The 22,500-nt window shown below is 51.7% G+C and overlaps 1 protein-coding gene across 1 annotated transcript in view; it reads left to right on the top strand.

Moving 5' to 3' along the window:
- Positions 1–10,426: 10,426 nt before the first annotated feature.
- Positions 10,427–22,500, top strand: part of lrp12 (low density lipoprotein receptor-related protein 12) — a 25,495-nt gene continuing 13,421 nt past the window's right edge. The window contains exons 1-10 of the mRNA XM_072448370.1: positions 10,427–10,506; positions 10,575–10,707; positions 10,797–10,914; positions 10,992–11,058; positions 12,535–12,773; positions 13,029–13,178; positions 13,662–13,883; positions 13,967–14,233; positions 14,863–15,065; positions 15,136–15,268. Coding sequence (XP_072304471.1) covers positions 10,586–10,707; positions 10,797–10,914; positions 10,992–11,058; positions 12,535–12,773; positions 13,029–13,178; positions 13,662–13,883; positions 13,967–14,233; positions 14,863–15,065; positions 15,136–15,268 — 1,521 coding nt within the window. The 5' untranslated portion in view covers positions 10,427–10,506; positions 10,575–10,585. The remainder of the gene's footprint in view (positions 10,507–10,574; positions 10,708–10,796; positions 10,915–10,991; positions 11,059–12,534; positions 12,774–13,028; positions 13,179–13,661; positions 13,884–13,966; positions 14,234–14,862; positions 15,066–15,135; positions 15,269–22,500) is intronic.

The following is a 22,500-nucleotide window of genomic DNA, read 5'->3' as shown; positions in this document are numbered from 1 at the left end:
CACATGGGGATGACAGTATTGCACATGGGTATGTCAGTATTCCACATGTGTATGTCCGTATTGCACATGGGTTTGTCAGTATTGCACATGGGTATGACAGTATTGCACATGGGTATGACAGTATTGCACATGGGTATGTCAGTATTGCACATGGGTATGAAAGTGTTTGTTATAAAGTCTGACAGCAGCAGAAGGACAGACTGTGAAACGTCTCCTTCACACAGCGAGGGTGGATCAGTCACTGAAGCTGCTCTCCAGAGCGGACAGAGTGTCCTCCAGAGTGGACAGAGTGTCCTCCAGAGTGGACAGAGTGTCCTGCAGGGGACAGAGTGTCCTGCAGGGGGCGACACTCATGGTCCAGCATAGATGTGAGTTTAGCCAGGACCCTCCTGTCCCCCACCTCCTGCACCGAGTCCAGAGGACAGCCCAGGACGGAGCTTTGTCCAGCTTCTTCTTCTCTGTGATGACCACACCTACAGGAGCTGATGCACCACAGAGGAGGAGAAGGTCTTCAGGAGGGGCCCTGTCAGGAGCGGCCTTGTCAGGAGCGGCCCTGTCAGGAGCAGCCCTGTCAGGAGTGGCCCTGTCACTCCTTAAGACCTGAGTCTCCTCAGGAGGTGGAGCCGACTCTGGCTCTTCCTGTTCAGTCTGTGTTATGAGTCCAGTTTGTGGTTCAGATGAAACACCAGGTCCTTGTATGAGTCACTCTCTCAATGTCCCGTCCCTGGATGTTCACTGGTGAGGGGGCGTGGCCTGTCCCGTCCCTGGATGTTCACTGGTGAGGGGGGCGTGGCCTGTCCCGTCCCTGGATGTTCACTGGTGAGGGGGGCGTGGCCTCTCCTTGGTCTTCTGCGTTGATGAAGAGGTGGTTCCACAAAGTCCTGCTCCAGTCCTCTGTCCTCTGTCCTCCACATCATCGTCTGTGATGAGTCCGATGATGGCAGAGTGGTCAGAGAACTTCTGCAGGACACAGTGTCCATGTCTGAGGTCTGCAGTGTAGAGGGTGAAGAGACAGGGCGCGAGGACAGTGCCCTGGGGCCCCCACACTGCAGGTCCCCCACACTGCAGGTCCCCCACACTGCAGGTCCCCCACACTGCAGGTCCCCCACACTGCAGGTCCCCCACACTGCATGTCCCCCACACTGCAGGTCCCCCACACTGCAGGTCCCCCACACTGCAGGTCCCCCACACTGCAGGGCCCCCACACTGCAGGTCCGAGTGTCAGACACACAGTCCCGGGCTCTCACAAACTGGTGTCAGTCTGTGAGGTAGTCCAGGATCCACTCTGCAGGTCGTACTCCACACCAGCCGTCTCCAGCTTGTCCCTCAGGAGCTGATGGTGTTGAAGGCGCTGGAGAGATGAAAGAACAGGATCCTCACAGAGCTGCCAGGCTTCTCCAGGTGAGAGAGAGAGCGGTGCAGCAGGGAGATGACGGCGTCCTCCACTCCGATGTCAGGACGTATACAAACTGCAGCGGGTCCATGGCTGAGCTCACGGTGGAGCGGAGGTGGTCCAGGACTAGCTCCAGTGTCTTCATCAAGACGTGAGAGCCACCGGCCTGAAGCTGTTGAGGTCTTTGGGGCGCGGTGTCTGGGCACAGGTACCAGACACGAGGTCTTCAGACCTCTGGTACCAGACAGGAGGTCTTCAGACCTCTGGTACCAGACAGGAGGTCTTCAGACCTGTGGTACCAGACAGGAGGTCTTCAGACCTCTGGTACCAGACAGGAGGTCTTCAGACCTCTGGTACCAGACAGGAGGTCTTCAGACCTCTGGTACCAGACAGGAGGTCTTCAGACCTGTGGTTCCAGACAGGAGGTCTTCAGACCTGTGGTTCCAGACAGGAGGTCTTCAGACCTGTGGTACCAGACAGGAGGTCTTCAGACCTGTGGTACCAGCCTCAGCTTCAGGCTCATGTTGAAGACATGCTCCATAACTCCACACAGTTCATCTGCAGGACTTAAGGAGCCTGGAGCTGATGCCTCAGGTCCTGCTCCTTCCTCACTTTAATCCTCTCCTCACCTGAGCTGCTGTGACAGTCAGTGGATGGCAGGGGGACTGTGTGCTGGGGGGATGGGTGAGTCCAGAGGGACTGTGTGCTGGGGGATGGGTGAGTCCAGGGGGACTGTGTGCTGGGGGGATGGGTGAGTCCAGAGGGACTGTGTGCTGGGGGATGGGTGAGTCCAGGGGGACTGTGTGCTTGGGGGACGGGTGAGTCCAGGTGAAGTGGGGAGCTGATGGGCCGGAGCAGAGGTGTGAAGAGGAACGGGTGCAGGCCATTGTCCAGCTTTGGAAGTGAGAGTTTAGCTCATTCACCTACTGTAGTTCTCCCTCCGTCTGGACAGGGGGGACTTTGAAGCCTGAGATGGTTTTCAGGCTCCTCCCACTCCCTGAATGTTCTGCTGCTGCAGCTGCTCCTCCTCTTGTAGCCAGCTTCCGCCTGCCTAAAAACAGAAGTTGCTGATGTCCTGATGCTCTGTGATGGTGCTGAAACAGTCCCTCAGAGCCTCCTCGCTCTCAGCAGAGCACCTCCTCACCACACGGGGCACCACAGGCCTCAGGTGTACAAGGGTGTGGTCCGAGCTGCCCAAGGGAGGGAGGGGGGAGGAGCCTCCTGGTGTTGGCAAAGAACAAGTCCAATGTTCTATTGTCTCTGGTGGGACAGGAGACATACTGGTGTGTCAGGACAGAAGAGGGAGAAGTGTGGTTAAAGTCACCAGAGACGAGGAAGATGCTGTGGGTGCTGTGTCTGTGACCTGTGGGTGCTGTGACCTGTGGGTGCTGTGTCTGTGACCTGTGGGTGCTGTGTCTGTGACCTGTGGGTGCTGTGTCTGTGACCTGTGGGTGCTGTGTCTGTGACCTGTGGGTGCTGTGTGTGTGACCTGTGGGTGCTGTGTCTGTGACCTGTGGGTGCTGTGTCTGTGACCTGTGGGTGCTGTGTCTGTGACCTGTGGGTGCTGTGTCTGTGACCTGTGGGTGCTGTGTCTGTGACCTGTGGGTGCCGTGTCTGTGACCTGTGGGTGCTGTGTCTGTGACCTGTGGGTGCTGTGTCTGTGACCTGTGGGTGCTGTGTCTGTGACCTGTGGGTGCTGTGTCTGTGACCTGTGGGTGTTGTGTGTGTGACCTGTGGGTGCTGTGTCTGTGACCTGTGGGTGCTGTGTCTGTGACCTGTGGGTGCTGTGTCTGTGACCTGTGGGTGCTGTGTCTGTGACCTGTGGGTGCTGTGTCTGTGACCTGTGGGTGCTGTGTCTGTGACCTGTGGGTGCTGTGTCTGTGACCTGTGGGTGCTGTGTCTGTGACCTGTGGGTGCTGTGTTTGCAGCTACAAGTGCAGGAGAGCAGTGCTTCACAAGCATATTCAGCATGAGCAGACAGGGCCACATAGATGTGATCACAATCACATGTGAGAACTCCAGATAATACGGCCTCATGCCAATAGTTGTCCCGACTCAAACGGGGATGTTACAGAAAGAATCCTTTATTTTCTGGCACAAACCTCACACGGGTCTGAAGTGACGTCACACACTCACTGCTGCCACCTGGAGGACAAAATCCAAATGCTCACTGACTTTTGTCCTCCAGGTGGCAGCAGTGAGTTTGTGATAAACAGTCAAGTCGATCCTTCCCCTCTTCTACCTCTAGGTGTTAATGAGATGCCTCACTGCTGTTGTGTTTCAGGAAAATCTAAACGAGGAGGAGGGCGTGGGCAGAGGAGGAGCAGGAGGAGGAGCAGGACAGTGAGGGACCTGGACGTCTTTGGCAGTGTCTGCAGTTCTCGGAGCCGCTCTGTGTGAGTGTGATCTGCTCTGGTCCAAACCTGTAACAGCCTGAAGGAGGTGACGTGGTCCTCCTGGTCCTGATCCTTGTGTGTTTCAGGTGGAGGAACCGAGAGCTCTGCAGAGAAGCTCAGGAGATGAAGATTCAGATCCGCAGACATCAGCGCAACATCCAGAACGAGCACAGCATCAACCTGATGTATGATGTTTTGTTTCCAAATCCTAACAAAATAGAAAAGAAAGCGATCAAAGAAACTGTGTATAAGATGAGAAGTTTCCATCACACAATGATGAACCTGGACGAGCTGGAGGATCTTCTGGTGGAGCGACAGCACATTTACTGCAGCTTCTTCAGGAACAGGTCCCAGATGTTGAAGGTGGAAGAGCAGATATCTGAGCTCTGCGACCGACTCATGCTTTCTCCAGAAGGAAACGCTCAGATGAAGGATGTTCTGCAGCAGGACGGTGAGTGTGGGTCCAGCCTGTGGCACATGTGGAGCGGAGACAAGCGGAGGAACGAGAAGCAGATGTGGAAAAGTGCAGCAGGAACTCAAGAAGGACGAGAGAACCCGGCTGAAAGAAGGCATGAAGAAGTCAGTGCTGATTATGTCATACATGTGAACGAGATGACAAAGGTTTACTTCAAGTCTTCCTGTTTTTCAAATTGTTCGAAGCAGAATCCACAGATGAAAAGTGAGAGTGGATCCTCAGGGATCGTGTAAAAGAGATAAAAGAAAGTTTAAATGTGTCGTGTCCATCATAAAATCAGAGCGATGTCTTCTAATGGTTTCAGTTTATTGTTTGAGGCACTGAGCAGGAGAGATCTTTGTGCCAGCTTCTGACGCGTCCCACTGAGGGGAGGAGCCTATGTTTACATGTTTTAGTGGGAGGAGCCTATTGTGTGTTTTAGTGGGAGGGGCCTATTGTACATGTTTTAGTGGGAGGGGCCTATTGTACATGTTTTAGTGGGCGGGGCCTATGTTTACATGTTTTAGTGGGAGGAGCCTATTGTGTGTTTTAGTGGGAGGGGCCTATTGTACATGTTTTAGTGGGAGGGGCCTATTGTGTGTTTTAGTGGGAGGAGCCTATGTTTACATGTTTTAGTGGGAGGAGCCTATTGTGTGTTTTAGTGGGAGGAGCCTATGTTTACATGTTTTAGTGGGAGGAGCCTATTGTGTGTTTTAGTGGGAGGGGCCTATTGTACATGTTTTAGTGGGCGAGGCCTATTGTACATGTTTTAGTGGGCGGGGCCTATTGTACATGTTTTAGTGGGCGGGGCCTATTGTACATGTTTTAGTGGGCGAGGCCTATTGTACATGTTTTAGTGGGCGGGGCCTATTGTACATGTTTTAGGGGGAGGGGCCTATTGTACATGTTTTAGGGGGAGGGGCCTATTGTACATGTTTTAGGGGGAGGGGCCTATTGTACATGTTTTAGGGGGAGAAGTCTATTGTAGCGGGAGGGGAAACCTACGCAGACACGAGGAGAACATGCAAACTCCCACCTGGGAATCGATCCCAGGACCTTCTCGTTGTGAGGTGAGAGTGCTTCTCTGGTACATTCACAAACCTCAGACTTTTCTGTTTTCAGCTCTTTGCACAGAAAATACTTTTCTTCAGATTTACAGATTTGGTTTATAGATGGTTCTGGATGTGAGCGGGTCCATGCAGCTGATCAGATCACTTCTGGTGTTATAACACTTCTGTTGTAACGACACTTCTGTTGTAACGACACTTCTGTTGTAACGACACTTCTGTTGTAACGACACTTCTGTTGTTATAACACTTCTGTTGTAACGACACTTCTGTTGTATCGACACTTCTGTTGTAATGACACTTCTGTTGTTATAACACTTCTGTTGTAATGACACTTCTGTTGTGACGACACTTCTGTTGTGACGACACTTCTGTTGTGACGACACTTCTGTTGTTATAACACTTCTGTTGTAACGACACTTCTGTTGTAACGACACTTCTGTTGTTATAACATTTCTGTTGTAACGACACTTCTGTTGTAACGACACTTCTGTTGTAACGACACTTCTGTTGTAATGACACTTCTGTTGTAACGACACTTCTGTTGTAACGACACTTCTGTTGTAACGACACTTCAGTTGTAACGACTGTTGTAACGACACTTCTGTTGTAACGACACTTCTGTTGTAACAACACTTCTGTTGTATCGACACTTCTGTTGTAACGACACTTCTGTTGTAACGACACTTCTGTTGTAACGACACTTCTGTTGTTATAACACTTCTGTTGTTATAACACTTCTGTTGTAACGACACTTCTGTTGTAACGACACTTCTGTTGTTATAACACTTCTGTTGTAACGACACTTCTGTTGTAACGACACTTCTGTTGTAACGACACTTCTGTTGTAACGACACTTCTGTTGTTATAACACTTCTGTTGTAACGACACTTCTGTTGTTATAACACTTCTGTTGTAACGACACTTCTGTTGTAACGACACTTCTGTTGTAATGACACTTCTGTTGTAACGACACTTCTGTTGTAATGACACTTCTATTGTAACGACACTTCTGTTGTAACGACACTTCTGTTGTAACGACACTTCTGTTGTAACGACACCTCTGTTGTAACGACACTTCTGTTGTTATAACACTTCTGTTGTAACGACACTTCTGTTGTAACGACACTTCTGTTGTAACGACACTTCTGTTGTAACGACACTTCTGTTGTTATAACAGTTCTGTTGTAACGACACTTCTGTTGTAACGACACTTCTGTTGTAACGACACTTCTGTTGTAACGACACCTCTGTTGTAACGACACTTCTGTTGTTATAACACTTCTGTTGTAACGACACTTCTGTTGTAACGACACTTCTGTTGTAACGACACTTCTGTTGTAACGACACTTCTGTTGTTATAACAGTTCTGTTGTAACGACACTTCTGTTGTAACGACACTTCTGTTGTAACGACACCTCTGTTGTAACGACACTTCTGTTGTAACGACACTTCTGTTGTAACGACACCTCTGTTGTAATGACACTTCTGTTGTTATAACACTTCTGTTGTAACGACACCTCTGTTGTAACGACACTTCTGTTGTAACGACACTTCTGTTGTAACGACACCTCTGTTGTAACGACACTTCTGTTGTTATAACACTTCTGTTGTAACGACACCTCTGTTGTAACGACACTTCTGTTGTTATAACACTTCTGTTGTAACGACACTTCTGTTGTAACGACACTTCTGTTGTAACGACACTTCTGTTGTAACGACACTTCTGTTGTTATAACAGTTCTGTTGTAACGACACTTCTGTTGTAACGACACTTCTGTTGTAACGACACTTCTGTTGTAACGACACCTCTGTTGTAACGACACTTCTGTTGTTATAACACTTCTGTTGTAACGACACTTCTGTTGTAACGACACTTCTGTTGTAACGACACTTCTGTTGTAACGACACTTCTGTTGTTATAACAGTTCTGTTGTAACGACACTTCTGTTGTAACGACACTTCTGTTGTTATAACAGTTCTGTTGTAACGACACTTCTGTTGTAACGACACTTCTGTTGTAACGACACCTCTGTTGTAACGACACATCTGTTGTAACGACACTTCTGTTGTAACGACACTTCTGTTGTAACGACACATCTGTTGTTATAACAGTTCTGTTGTAACGACACATCTGTTGTAACGACACTTCTGTTGTAACGACACTTCTGTTGTAACGACACTTCTGTTGTAACGACACTTCTGTTGTGTGTAAAGTGTATTTGAGGAGGATCATGTCAGAGAAACTAAACCATAGATCCATGTTATAAAGAAGACAAGAAGAAGAAGAGGGAAGTGGGCGGAGTGTGAGGGAAGTGGGCGGAGTGTGAGGGAAGTGGGCGGAGTGTGAGTGTTGGGGGCGGAGTGTGAGGGAAGTGGGCGGAGTGTGAGGGAAGTGGGCGGAGTGTGAGGGAAGTGGGCGGAGTGTGAGTGTTGGGGGCGGAGTGTGAGGGAAGTGGGCGGAGTGTGAGTGTTGGGGGCGGAGTGTGAGGGAAGTGGGCGGAGTGTGAGGGAAGTGGGCGGAGTGTGAGTGTTGGGGGCGGAGTGTGAGGGAAGTGGGCGGAGTGTGAGGGAAGTGGGCGGAGTGTGAGTGTTGGGGGCGGAGTGTGAGGGAAGTGGGCGGAGTGTGAGTGTTGGGGGCGGAGTGTGAGGGAAGTGGGCGGAGTGTGAGTGTTGGGGGCGGTCTCTCTGCGGCAGCTGTTCTGTTGTTCTGACCATGAATCTGAGCTAACAGGCTAACAGCTAACAGCACACAGACCCGCTCAGAGCCGCTCAAACCGCGGATATGTGCGTGAAAACCAGCGGCTCCGCCCCGCACACGGCCCCGCACACGACCCCGGGACTGTGACACTTTCCCCGGGACTCACCCCGGAGCTGCTCGGTCTTAGGACTCCGGGTTTATGTCTCATTTCTGCGGCTTTTCTCCGCGCAGAAGCGCGCTAGCATCGTTAGCATGTTGTTAGCATCGGGCTATTGTTATGAGCCAAAGTTACGTTCAGAATATAAACGCGTTTTGCTTTAATAGTCTTTAGTTTAGCGGCTCGACGTGTCATAGCTTTAGTTTCTGTTGGTTCTAGTGTCATTTGCTGGTGTTTGTCCGAAAGCCTCAAACAGTATTTATTTTCACTATAAGCTAAGCTAACATTAGCACTGTCGTGTTCAAATTGGTTTATTTCGTCACATTTCAAAAGGCAGCGCTTTGTTTTCGTGTTTAAATGTGCTTTTGTGTGTTTACGCCTCAGTCTGAGTTTTGGTACGTGTTTTATACTTTTAATATTTAGGTTTTTCCTCAGATCTTGAACAAAGACTCTTTGTCCCCATCTGTCACTTTAGAGTCCTTTAAAACTCTGTTTTTTATTGTATGTGCCAGAATATTTGTACAAACTTTATTTAATTTATTTATTTTGATGTAGTATATACTTTGTGTTATAATTGTTCAAACTAAACGGAGCGTTTAGTGAGATTGTGTTTTTACTAAACCTAAAATATTACTATTGTCTAAAAGAGATTATTGGTACATTCCTGGTGTTTTTGGAGGACAGTTCCTGGTGTTTTGGAGGACAGTTCCTGGTGTTTTGGAGGACAGTTCCTGGTGTTTTGTGTTTTGGAGGACAGTTCCTGGTGTTTTGTGTTTTGGAGGACAGTTCCTGGTGTTTTGGAGGACAGTTCCTGGTGTTTTGGAGGACAGTTCCTGGTGTTTTGTGTTTTGGAGGACAGTTCCTGGTGTTTTGAAGGACAGTTCCTGGTGTTTTGTGTTTTGGAGGACAGTTCCTGGTGTTTTGTGTTTTGGAGGACAGTTCCTGGTGTTTTTGGAGGACAGTTCCTGGTGTTTTTGGAGGACAGTTCCTGGTGTGTTTTGTTCGACAGTTCCTGGTGTTTTGTTCGACAGTTCCTGGTGTTTTGGAGGACAGTTCCTGGTGTTTTGAAGGACAGTTCCTGGTGTTTTGAAGGACAGTTCCTGGTGTTTTGAAGGACAGTTCCTGGTGTTTTGAAGGACAGTTCCTGGTGTTTTGGAGGACAGTTCCTGGTGTTTTGAGGGTGCAGATGTGGTGGTCCTCAGTGGTCTGCTGTCTCTGGACTCTCTTCATCTTTGAACCATGTGTCTGAAGGCGTCGCTTCTCTTCCTGCTGCTGCTGTTCTCAGGTGAGACCTGGACATGAGGTTTATAACAGATTTATGACAGGTTTATGACAGGTTTATGACGGGTTTATGACGGGTTTATGACGGGTTTATGACAGGTTTATGACAGGTTTATGACGGGTTTATGACAGGTTTATAACGGGTTTATGACGGGTTTATAACAGGTTTATGACAGGTTTATGACGGGTTTATAACAGGTTTATGACGGGTTTATGACGGGTTTATGACAGGTTTATGACAGGTTTATGACGGGTTTATGACAGGTTTATAACGGGTTTATGACGGGTTTATAACAGGTTTATGACAGGTTTATGACGGGTTTATAACAGGTTTATGACGGGTTTATGACGGGTTTATGACGGGTTTATGACAGGTTTATAACGGGTTTATGACGGGTTTATAACAGGTTTATGACGGGTTTATGACGGGTTTATGACGGGTTTATGACGGGTTTATGACAGGTTTATGACAGGTTTATGACAGGTTTATGACGGGTTTATGACGGGTTTATGACAGGTTTATAACGGGTTTATGACGGGTTTATAACAGGTTTATGACGGGTTTATAACAGGTTTATAACGGGTTTATGACGGGTTTATGACGGGTTTATGACAGGTTTATGACAGGTTTATGACAGGTTTATGACGGGTTTATAACAGGTTTATGACAGGTTTATGACGGGTTTATGACGGGTTTATGACGGGTTTATGACGGGTTTATAACAGGTTTATGACGGGTTTATGACGGGTTTATGACGGGTTTATGACAGGTTTAAAACAGGTTTTTAACGGGTTTAAAACGGGTAAACACGCCCTGTGTTTTAGTGACCGAACGCCCTGTGTTTTAGTGACCGAACGCCCTGTGTTTTAGTGACCGAACGCCCTGTGTTTTAGTGACCGAACGCCCTGTGTTTTAGTGACCGAATGTGTTTTAGTGACCGAACGCCCTGTGTTTTAGTGACCGAATGTGTTTTAGTGACCGAACGCCCTGTGTTTTCAGGCTGTGTCGTTGCTTCTCAGAGAGATGAAAACGTCTACGTGTCTGGGATCAGCAACGGTCAGTTTGACACTGTTTTACAATACCATTCTGACCCTCTCTGACCCTCTCTGACCTGTCCTCCTCAGCCTGCAGTGAGATGGTCCAGCTCCGGTCATCCTCTGGTCTGGTCTCTAGTCCTGGTTGGCCTTTTCAGTATCCGTCTAAAGTGAACTGCAGCTGGAACATCCGAGCGCGTCCTGGAGACACGGTCACTCTCAGGTCAGTTCACATTTCTCTGACCGGACGGGGTCCGAGCGGGGGCGGGGCCGTCTCTAAAGCGCAGGTCCAACTCTGACCTCTCTGTGCAGTTTCCAGGACTTCTCTCTGCAGCCGTCTCAGCGCTGCGCCTCAGATTATCTGCTCATCGATGGACTCCGACTGTGCGGCTCCAGCCGGCCTGCGCCGTACACCTCCAACAGCAACCAGGTGGTGCCCCATTCTGCCACGCCCAAGCCACGCCCAAGCCACGCCCAAACTCACAGGAATAACACTCTGTGTTTCAGGTTTCCATCCACTTTCACTCTGACGGAGCAGTGAGCGCCAAGGGCTTCAGACTGGAGTACAACTCAGGTGAGACCAGGACCAGGTCAGGACCAGGTCAGGACCAGGACCAGGTCTGGACCAGGTCTGGACCAGGACCAGGTCAGGACCAGGTCTGGACCAGGTCAGGACCAGGTCAGGACCAGGTCAGGACCAGGTCAGGACCAGGTCAGGACCAGGACCAGGTCAGGACCAGGTCAGGACCAGGACCAGGTCAGGACCAGGACAGGACCAGGACCAGGACAGGACCAGGACCAGGTCAGGACCAGGTCAGGACCAGGACCAGGTCTGGACCAGGTCTGGACCAGGACCAGGTCAGGACCAGGTCAGGACCAGGTCAGGACCAGGACCAGGTCAGGACCAGGACAGGACCAGGACCAGGACAGGACCAGGACCAGGTCAGGACCAGGTCAGGACCAGGACCAGGTCAGGACCAGGTCAGGACCAGGACCAGGTCAGGACCAGGACCAGGTCTGGACCAGGTCTGGGTGTAATCCTCTTGCTCACCAGCGGGGGAGCTGCTGTGTGTCAACAGAGCAGTGCATTGTGGGAGATAGAATGACATAACAGTCCTAATCTGGATTAGAGCTCGAAAGTCAGAGCTCAGAGTCAGATCTGTGTCTCACTTTAGATCATGATAATGTCCCGTGTGTCACATGAAAGATCGTAAATAAGAGACCAGGACCAGACCTGGTCCTGACCTGGTCCTGACCTGATCCAGACCTGGTCCTGACCTGGTCCTGACCTGGTCCTGACCTGGTCCTGACCTGGTCCAGACCTGGTCCTGACCTGGTCCTGACCTGGTCCTGACCTGGTCCTGACCTGGTCCTGACCTGGTCCAGACCTGGTCCAGACCTGGTCCTGACCTGGTCCAGACCTGGTCCTGACCTGGTCCTGACCTGGTCCAGACCTGGTCCAGACCTGGTCCAGACCTGGTCCTGTCCTGGTCCTGACCTGGTCCTGACCTGGTCCTAACCTGGTCCTGACCTGGTCCTGGTCCTGTCCTGGTCCTGACCTGGTCCTAACCTGGTCCAGACCTGGTCCAGACCTGGTCCTGACCTGGTCCTGACCTGGTCCTAACCTGATCCAGACCTGGTCCTGACCTGGTCCTGACCTGGTCCTGACCTGGTCCTGACCTGGTCCTGGTCCTGACCTGGTCCTGACCTGGTCCTGGTCCTGTCCTGGTCCTGACCTGGTCCTGGTCCTGACCTGGTCCTGACCTGGTCCTGACCTGGTCCTGACCTGGTCCTGGTCCAGACCTGGTCCAGACCTGGTCCTAACCTGATCCAGACCTGGTCCTGACCTGGTCCTGGTCCTGACCTGGTCCAGACCTGGTCCAGACCTGGTCCTAACCTGATCCAGACCTGGTCCTGACCTGGTCCTGACCTGGTCCTGACCTGGTCCAGACCTGGTCCAGACCTGGTCCAGACCTGGAGAAAGGAGAAATAACCAGTTCCACTCTCTAAACGTCTCGTGTCTAAGCGTGTCTAAACGTCTCGTCTCCAGGCCGTCCCTCGTCCTCGTCCTGTGCTCCAGACCAGTTCCACTGCTCCTCTGGACGTTGTGTCCCTGAGTCGTGGAGGTGTAACTCTCAGGACGAGTGTGGAGACGGTTCAGACGAGGAGCTGTGCATGGACTCATTCACCCCCTGCTCCTTCAGCCAGTTCCCCTGTGTGTCCCGCTACACCCGCATCTACACCTGTCTGCCCCAGAGCCTGAGGTGTGACGGGAGCATCGACTGTCAGGTGAGACCCGGGACAGGAACAGGACAGGAACAGGACAGGACAGGACGGAACAGGAACAGGAACAGGGACAGGGACAGGGACAGGGACAGGGACAGGGACAGGGCAGGGGCAGGGGCAGGGCGGGGGCAGGGCGGGACAGGGACAGGGCAGGGACAGGGGCAGGGACAGGGACAGGGACAGGGCAGGGACAGGGCAGGGCTCCCTCTGCTGTTCTGAAGCTGGATATAAAAGTGTAAAAGTCATTGTTCTTCTCAGGACCTGAGCGATGAAGTCGACTGTGACGTTCCGTTCTGTGGAGAACGTCTGAAGAACTTCTTTGGATCTTTCAGTTCCCCGAACTATCCCGACTTCTACCCTCCAGGGTCCAACTGCACCTGGGTCATCGACACAGGAGACCACCGCAAGGTATGGACTAAACCGGGACTAAACCGGGGCTAAACCGGGTCTAAACCGGGACTAAACCGGGTCTAAACCGGGGCTAAACCGGGGCTAAACCGGGACTAAACCGGGACTAAACCGGGTCTAAACCGGGTCTAAACCGGGTCTAAACCGGGGCTAAACCGGGACTAAACCGGGTCTAAACCGGGGCTAAACCGGGGCTAAACCGGGGCTAAACCGGGGCTAAACCGGGACTAAACCGGGACTAAACCGGGACTAAACCGGGTCTAAACCGGGACTAAACCGGGACTAAACCGGGTCTAAACCGGGTCTAAACCGGGGCTAAACCGGGGCTAAACCGGGTCTAAACCGGGACTAAACCGGGTCTAAACCGGGGCTAAACCGGGACTAAACCGGGACTAAACCGGGTCTAAACCGGGTCTAAACCGGGGCTAAACCGGGGCTAAACCGGGGCTAAACCGGGGCTAAACGGGGTCTAACTGTGGCCAGGTGATCCTGCGGTTCACAGACTTCAAGCTGGATGGGACGGGCTTTGGGGACTTTGTGAAGGTCTTTGATGGTCTGGACGAGAACCCGAGGCGTCTCCTCAGAGTCCTGACGGCGCTGGACTCCAGGGGCCCCCTGGTGGTGGTGTCCTCGTCTGGACAGCTGCGCGTTCACTTCTACGCCGACAAGATCAACGCAGCACGAGGCTTCAACGTCACGTACCAGGTCTGACCTCTGACCTCTGAGCTCTGACCTGGGTCACCTGTGTCCAGACTCTGGTGTTTGAAGCTGGTGTGCTGGTGTTTCAGGTGGAGGGCTTCTGTCTGCCTTGGGAGCTTCCCTGTGGAGACGGCTTTGGATGCTACAGTTCGTCCAATCGCTGCGACGGATTCTGGCACTGTCCAAACGGTCGAGACGAGGCCAACTGCTCGTGGTGTCAACAGAACGAGTTTCCCTGCTCCAGGAACGGAGCGTGTTATCCTCGATCTGACCGCTGCAACTACCAGAACCGCTGCCCCAACGGCTCCGACGAGAAGAACTGCTTCAGCTGCCAGCCCGGGAACTTCCACTGCAAGGTACGGCGGCCCCGACGCCCCGCCCCGACCATACGCCCCGCCCCAACGCCCCGACCGCACGCCCCGCCCCAACGCCCCGACCATACTCCCCGACCGTCCGTCCCGCCCAATGCCCCAACCATACGCCCCAACGCCCCGACCGCACGCCCCGACCATACTCCCCGACCGTCCGTCCCGCCCAATGCCCCAACCATACGCCCCAACGCCCCGACCGCACGCCCCGACCATACTCCCCGACCGTCCGTCCCGCCCCAATGCCCTGACCATACGCCCCGCCCCAACGCCCCGACCATACGCCCCAACCGCACGCCCCGCCCCAACGCCCCGACCATACTCCCCGACCGTCCGTCCCGCCCCAATGCCCCGACCATACGCCCCGCCCCGACCGCACGCCCCGACCATACTCCCCGACCGTCCGTCCCGCCCCAATGCCCCGACCATACGCCCCGCCCCGACCGCACGCCCCGACCATACTCCCCGCCCCAACGCCCCGACCGCACGCCCCGCCCCGACCGCACGCCCCGACCATACTCCCCGACCGTCCGTCCCGCCCCAACGCCCCGACCGCACGCCCCGCCCCAATGGTTTGTTGACGCGATGGTTTGACCGAACGCTCTTGTCTTTGTCAGAATAACCGCTGCGTGTTCGAGTCGTGGGTGTGCGACGCTCAGGACGACTGTGGCGATGGCAGCGACGAGGAGGCGTGTCCTGTGACCGTTCCCACCAGAGTCATCACGGCGGCGGTCATCGGCTCGCTCATCTGTGGCCTCCTGCTGGTCATCGCGCTCGGCTGCACCTGCAAACTCTACTCGCTCAGAATGTTCGAGCGCAGGTCAGAGGTCAAAACGTACACAAAGTCCCTGTGAGGCCCCAAGCTCACGCTCTCCTCTGATTGGCCGCAGGTCGTTCGAGACGCAGCTGTCCCGTGTGGAGGCGGAACTTCTGAGGAGAGAGGCCCCTCCCTCTTATGGTCAGCTGATCGCTCAAGGTTTGATTCCCCCAGTGGAGGATTTCCCCGTCTGCTCCGGGAACCAGGTCAATAAAACACCTTCTTATGTTCCCTCTCTTTTTGTTCTCTCACGTTCTCTCTCGTTCTCTCTCGTTCTCACGTTCTCTCACGTTCTCTCTCGTTCTCTCACGTTCTCTCTCGTTCTCTCACGTTCTCTCACGTTCTCTCTCGTTCTCTCTCGTTCTCACGTTCTCTCTCGTTCTCTCGTTCTCTCACGTTCCTCTCGTTCTCTCTCGTTCTCTCACGTTCTCTCTCGTTCTCTCACGTTCTCTCTCGTTCTCTCACGTTCTCTCTCGTTCTCTCTCGTTCTCTCTCGTTCTCACGTTCTCTCCCGTTCTCACGTTCTCTCTCGTTCTCTCACGTTCTCTCTCGTTCTCTCTCGTTCTCTCTCGTTCTCACGTTCTCTCTCGTTCTCTCTCGTTCTCTCACGTTCTCTCTCGTTCTCTCACGTTCTCTCTCGTTCTCTCTCGTTCTCTCTCGTTCTCACGTTCTCTCTCGTTCTCTCTCGTTCTCTCACGTTCTCTCTCGTTCTCTCTCGTTCTCTCTCGCTCTCTCGTTCTCTCACGTTCTCTCACGTTCTCTCTTGTTCTCACGTTCTCTCTTGTTCTCACGTTCTCTCGTTCTCTCACGTTCTCTCTCGTTCTCTCACGTTCTCTCTCGTTCTCACGTTCTCTCTTGTTCTCACGTTCTCTCGTTCTCTCACGTTCTCTCTCGTTCTCTCACGTTCTCTCTCGTTCTCTCACGTTCTCTCACGTTCTCTCTCGTTCTCTCACGTTCTCTCTCGTTCTCTCTCGTTCTCTCACGTTCTCACGTTCTCTCTCGTTCTCACGTTCTCTCTCGTTCTCACGTTCTCTCTCGTTCTCTCTCGTTCTCTCTCGTTCTCACGTTCTCTCTCGTTCTCTCGTTCTCACGTTCTCTCTCGTTCTCTCACGTTCTCTCTCGTTCTCTCAAGTTCTCTCACGTTCTCACGTTCTCTCTCGTTCTCACGTTCTCTCTCGTTCTCTCACGTTCTCTCTTGTTCTCACGTTCTCTCTCGTTCTCTCTCGTTCTCTCTCGTTCTCTCTCGTTCTCTCTCGTTCTCTCGTTCTCTCTCGTTCCCTCTCGTTCTCACGTTCTCTCTCGTTCTCACGTTCCCTCTTGTTCTCTCACGTTCTCTCTCGTTCTCACGTTCTCTCTCGTTCTCTCACGTTCTCTCTCGTTCTCTCACGTTTTCTCTCTCGTTCTCTCTCGTTCTCTCACGTTCCACGTTCTCTCTCGTTCTCTCACGTTCTCTCTCGTTCTCTCTCGTTCTCTCGTTCTCCCTTGTTCTCTCTCGTTCTCTATCGTTCTCTCACGTTCTCTCACGTTCTCTCACGTTCTCTCTCGTTCTCACGTTCTCTCACGTTCTCACGTTCTCTCTCGTTCTCTCTCGTTCTCTCACGTTCTCTCTCGTTCTCTCTCGTTCTCACGTTCTCTCTCGTTCTCTCACGTTCTCTCTCGTTCTCTCTCGTTCTCTCACGTTCTCTCACGTTCTCTCTCGTTCTCTCACGTTCTCTCTCGTTCTCTCACGTTCTCTCACGTTCTCTCACGTTCTCACGTTCTCACGTTCTCTCACGTTCTCTCACGTTCTCTCTCGTTCTCTCACGTTCTCTCTCGTTCTCTCTTGTTCTCTCTCGTTCTCTCACGTTCTCACGTTCTCTCTCGTTCTCTCACGTTCTCACTTGTTCTCACGTTCTCTCGTTCTCTCACGTTCTCTCTTGTTCTCTCTCGTTCTCTCAAGTTCTCTCACGTTCTCACGTTCTCTCTCGTTCTCTCTCGTTCTCACGTTCTCTCTCGTTCTCACGTTCTCTCTCGTTCTCTCACGTTCTCTCTCGTTCTCTCACGTTCTCTCTCGTTCTCTCACGTTCTCTCTCTCGTTCTCTCTCGTTCGCTCACGTTCCACGTTCTCTCTCGTTCTCTCTCGTTCTCACGTTCTCTCTCGTTCTCTATCGTTCTCTCACGTTCTCTCACGTTCTCTCACGTTCTCTCACGTTCTCTCACGTTCTCTCGTTCTCACGTTCTCTCTCGTTCTCTCTCGTTCTCTCACGTTCTCTCTCGTTCTCTCTCGTTCTCTCACGTTCTCTCACGTTCTCTCTCGTTCTCTCTCGTTCTCTCACGTTCTCTCGTTCTCACGTTCTCTCACGTTCTCTCACGTTCTCTCTCGTTCTCACGTTCTCTCTCGTTCTCTCGTTCTCTCACGTTCTCTCACGTTCTCTCTCGTTCTCTCACGTTCTCTCTCGTTCTCTCTCGTTCTCTCTCGTTCTCTCACGTTCTCTCACGTTCTCTCACGTTCTCACGTTCTCTCACGTTCTCTCTCGTTCTCGTTCTCACGTTCTCTCTCGTTCTCTCACGTTCTCTCTCGTTCTCTCTCGTTCTCTCACGTTCTCTCACGTTCTCTCTCGTTCTCTCACGTTCTCTCACGTTCTCTCACGTTCTCACGTTCTCTCTCGTTCTCTCGTTCTCTCTCGTTCTCACGTTCCCTCTTGTTCTCTCACGTTCTCTCTCGTTCTCACGTTCTCTCTCGTTCTCTCACGTTTTCTCTCTCGTTCTCTCTCGTTCTCTCACGTTCTCTCTCGTTCTCTCACGTTCCACGTTCTCTCTCGTTCTCTCACGTTCTCTCTCGTTCTCTCTCGTTCTCACGTTCTCTCTCGTTCTCTCACGTTCCACGTTCTCTCTCGTTCTCTATCGTTCTCTCACGTTCTCTCACGTTCTCTCTCGTTCTCACGTTCTCTCACGTTCTCTCGTTCTCACGTTCTCTCTCGTTCTCTCTCGTTCTCTCACGTTCTCTCTCGTTCTCTCTCGTTCTCTCACGTTCTCTCTCGTTCTCTCTCGTTCTCACGTTCTCTCTCGTTCTCTCGTTCTCTCACGTTCTCTCTCGTTCTCTCTTGTTCTCTCACGTTCTCTCACGTTCTCTCACGTTCTCTCTCGTTCTCTCACGTTCTCTCTCGTTCTCTCTTGTTCTCTCTCGTTCTCTCACGTTCTCTCTTGTTCTCTCTCGTTCTCTCAAGTTCTCTCACGTTCTCACGTTCTCTCTCGTTCTCTCACGTTCTCACGTTCTCACGTTCTCTCTCGTTCTCTCTCGTTCTCACGTTCTCTCTCGTTCTCACGTTCTCTCTCGTTCTCTCACGTTCTCTCTCGTTCTCTCACGTTCTCTCTCTCGTTCTCTCTCGTTCTCTCACGTTCCACGTTCTCTCTCGTTCTCTCTCGTTCTCTCGTTCTCCCTTGTTCTCTCTCGTTCTCTCACGTTCTCTCTCGTTCTCTCTCGTTCTCTCTCGTTCTCTCTCGTTCTCTCGTTCTCTCACGTTCTCTCTCGTTCTCTCTCGTTCTCTCACGTTCTCTCACGTTCTCTCTCGTTCTCTCACGTTCTCTCTCGTTCTCTCACGTTCTCTCACGTTCTCTCGTTCTCACGTTCTCTCTCGTTCTCTCTCGTTCTCTCACGTTCTCTCTCGTTCTCTCTCGTTCTCTCACGTTCTCTCACGTTCTCTCACGTTCTCACGTTCTCTCGTTCTCACGTTCTCTCACGTTCTCACGTTCTCTCTCGTTCTCTCTCGTTCTCACGTTCTCTCTCGTTCTCTCTCGTTCTCTCACGTTCTCTCTCGTTCTCTCTCATTCTCTCACGTTCTCTCACGTTCTCTCACGTTCTCACGTTCTCTCTCGTTCTCTCGTTATCTCTCGTTCTCTCGTTATCTCTCGTTCTCTCGTTCTCACGTTCTCTCTCGTTCTCTCACGTTCTCTCTCGTTCTCACGTTCTCTCTCGTTCTCTCTCGTTCTCACGTTCTCACGTTCTCTCACGTTCTCTCTCGTTCTCACGTTCTCACGTTCTCTCTCGTTCTCACGTTCTCTCTCGTTCTCTCACGTTCTCTCTCGTTCTCTCACGTTCTCTCTCGTTCTCTCTCGTTCTCTCACGTTCTCACGTTCTCTCTCGTTCTCTCTCGTTCTCTCACGTTCTCTCTCGTTCTCTCTCGTTCTCTCACGTTCTCTCGTTCTCACGTTCTCTCACGTTCTCTCACGTTCTCTCTCGTTCTCACGTTCTCTCTCGTTCTCACGTTCTCTCACGTTCTCTCTCGTTCTCTCACGTTCTCTCACGTTCTCTCTCGTTCTCTCTCGTTCTCTCTCGTTCTCTCTCGTTCTCTCACGTTCTCTCTCGTTCTCTCTCGTTCTCTCACGTTCTCTCGTTCTCACGTTCTCTCGTTCTCACGTTCTCTCTCGTTCTCACGTTCTCTCACGTTCTCACGTTCTCTCACGTTCTCTCTCGTTCTCTCGTTCTCACGTTCTCTCTCGTTCTCTCACGTTCTCTCTCGTTCTCTCTCGTTCTCTCACGTTCTCTCACGTTCTCTCTCGTTCTCTCACGTTCTCACGTTCTCTCACGTTCTCACGTTCTCTCTCGTTCTCTCGTTATCTCTCGTTCTCTCGTTCTCTCACGTTCTCTCTCGTTCTCTCACGTTCTCTCTCGTTCTCTCGTTCTCACGTTCTCTCACGTTCTCACGTTCTCTCTCGTTCTCTCTCGTTCTCTCACGTTCTCTCTCGTTCTCTCTCGTTCTCTCACGTTCTCTCACGTTCTCTCACGTTCTCTCACGTTCTCACGTTCTCTCTCGTTCTCTCGTTATCTCTCGTTCTCTCGTTATCTCTCGTTCTCACGTTCTCTCACGTTCTCTCTCGTTCTCACGTTCTCTCTCGTTCTCTCACGTTCTCTCTCGTTCTCACGTTCTCTCTCGTTCTCTCTCGTTCTCACGTTCTCTCTCGTTCTCACGTTCTCTCTCGTTCTCTCTCGTTCTCTCACGTTCTCACGTTCTCTCACGTTCTCTCTCGTTCTCTCACGTTCTCTCTCGTTCTCTCTCGTTCTCTCACGTTCTCTCACGTTCTCTCTCGTTCTCTCTCGTTCTCTCACGTTCTCTCACGTTCTCTCTCGTTCTCTCTCGTTCTCTCACGTTCTCTCACGTTCTCTCACGTTCTCTCGTTCTCACGTTCTCTCTCGTTCTCTCTCGTTCTCTCACGTTCTCTCTCGTTCTCTCACGTTCTCTCTCGTTCTCTCTCGTTCTCACGTTCTCTCTCGTTCTCTCGTTCTCTCACGTTCTCTCTCGTTCTCTCTCGTTCTCTCACGTTCTCTCACGTTCTCTCTCGTTCTCTCTCGTTCTCTCACGTTCTCTCACGTTCTCTCACGTTCTCACGTTCTCTCACGTTCTCTCTCGTTCTCTCACGTTCTCTCTCGTTCTCTCTTGTTCTCTCTCGTTCTCTCACGTTCTCTCTTGTTCTCTCTCGTTCTCTCAAGTTCTCTCACGTTCTCACGTTCTCTCTCGTTCTCACGTTCTCTCTCGTTCTCTCACGTTCTCACTTGTTCTCACGTTCTCACGTTCTCTCTCGTTCTCTCTCGTTCTCACGTTCTCTCTCGTTCTCACGTTCTCTCTTGTTCTCTCTCGTTCTCACGTTCTCTCTCGTTCTCTCACGTTCTCTCTCGTTCTCTCACGTTCTCTCTCGTTCTCTCACGTTCTCTCTCTCGTTCTCTCTCGTTCTCTCTCGTTCTCTCGTTCTCCCTTGTTCTCTCTCGTTCTCTATCGTTCTCTCACGTTCTCTCACGTTCTCTCACGTTCTCTCTCGTTCTCTCTCGTTCTCTCACGTTCTCTCTCGTTCTCTCTCGTTCTCTCACGTTCTCTCACGTTCTCTCACGTTCTCACGTTCTCTCGTTCTCACGTTCTCTCACGTTCTCACGTTCTCTCTCGTTCTCACGTTCTCTCTCGTTCTCTCTCGTTCTCTCACGTTCTCTCGTTCTCTCTCGTTCTCTCACGTTCTCTCACGTTCTCTCACGTTCTCTCACGTTCTCTCTCGTTCTCTCGTTATCTCTCGTTCTCTCGTTATCTCTCGTTCTCACGTTCTCTCACGTTCTCTCTCGTTCTCACGTTCTCTCTCGTTCTCTCACGTTCTCTCACGTTCTCTCTCGTTCTCACGTTCTCACGTTCTCTCACGTTCTCTCTCGTTCTCACGTTCTCTCTCGTTCTCTCTCGTTCTCTCACGTTCTCTCTCGTTCTCTCTCGTTCTCTCACGTTCTCTCTCGTTCTCTCACGTTCTCTCTCGTTCTCTCACGTTCTCACGTTCTCTCTCGTTCTCTCTCGTTCTCTCACGTTCTCTCTCGTTCTCTCTCGTTCTCTCACGTTCTCTCGTTCTCACGTTCTCTCACGTTCTCTCACGTTCTCTCTCGTTCTCACGTTCTCTCTCGTTCTCTCGTTCTCTCACGTTCTCTCACGTTCTCTCTCGTTCTCTCTCGTTCTCTCTCGTTCTCTCACGTTCTCTCTCGTTCTCTCTCGTTCTCTCACGTTCTCTCGTTCTCACGTTCTCTCTCGTTCTCACGTTCTCTCACGTTCTCACGTTCTCTCACGTTCTCTCTCGTTCTCACGTTTTCTCACGTTCTCTCGTTCTCACGTTCTCTCTCGTTCTCTCACGTTCTCTCTCGTTCTCTCACGTTCTCTCACGTTCTCTCTCGTTCTCTCTCGTTCTCTCACGTTCTCTCACGTTCTCTCACGTTCTCACGTTCTCTCTCGTTCTCTCACGTTCTCTCTCGTTCTCTCGTTCTCACGTTCTCTCACGTTCTCTCGTTCTCACGTTCTCTCTCGTTCTCTCTCGTTCTCTCACGTTCTCTCTCGTTCTCTCTCGTTCTCTCACGTTCTCTCACGTTCTCTCACGTTCTCACGTTCCCTCTCGTTCTCACGTTCTCTCTCGTTCTCTCACGTTCTCTCACGTTCTCTCTCGTTCTCTCTCGTTCTCTCACGTTCTCTCACGTTCTCTCACGTTCTCTCGTTCTCTCTCGTTCTCTCGTTCTCTCACGTTCTCACGTTCTCACGTTCTCTCTCGTTCTCTCACGTTCTCTCACGTTCCTCTCGTTCTCTCTCGTTCTCTCACGTTCTCTCACGTTCTCTCGTTCTCACGTTCTCTCTCGTTCTCACGTTCTCTCACGTTCTCACGTTCTCTCACGTTCTCTCTCGTTCTCTCTCGTTCTCTCTCGTTCTCTCTCGTTCTCTCACGTTCTCTCTCGTTCTCTCTCGTTCTCTCACGTTCTCTCACGTTCTCTCACGTTCTCTCTCGTTCTCACGTTCTCTCTCGTTCTCTCACGTTCTCACGTTCTCTCACGTTCTCACGTTCTCTCTCGTTCTCACGTTCTCTCTCGTTCTCTCTCGTTCTCTCACGTTCTCTCACGTTCTCTCTCGTTCTCACGTTCTCTCACGTTCTCACGTTCTCTCTCGTTCTCTCG

The sequence above is a fragment of the Eucyclogobius newberryi genome, unplaced genomic scaffold (assembly GCF_026437365.1).
Source record: "Eucyclogobius newberryi isolate DKJ021-1_F unplaced genomic scaffold, fEucNew1.0.hap1 SCAF_16, whole genome shotgun sequence".
Classification (NCBI taxonomy): domain Eukaryota; kingdom Metazoa; phylum Chordata; class Actinopteri; order Gobiiformes; family Gobiidae; genus Eucyclogobius; species Eucyclogobius newberryi.
This window is presented reverse-complemented; position numbering and strand designations above follow the sequence as displayed.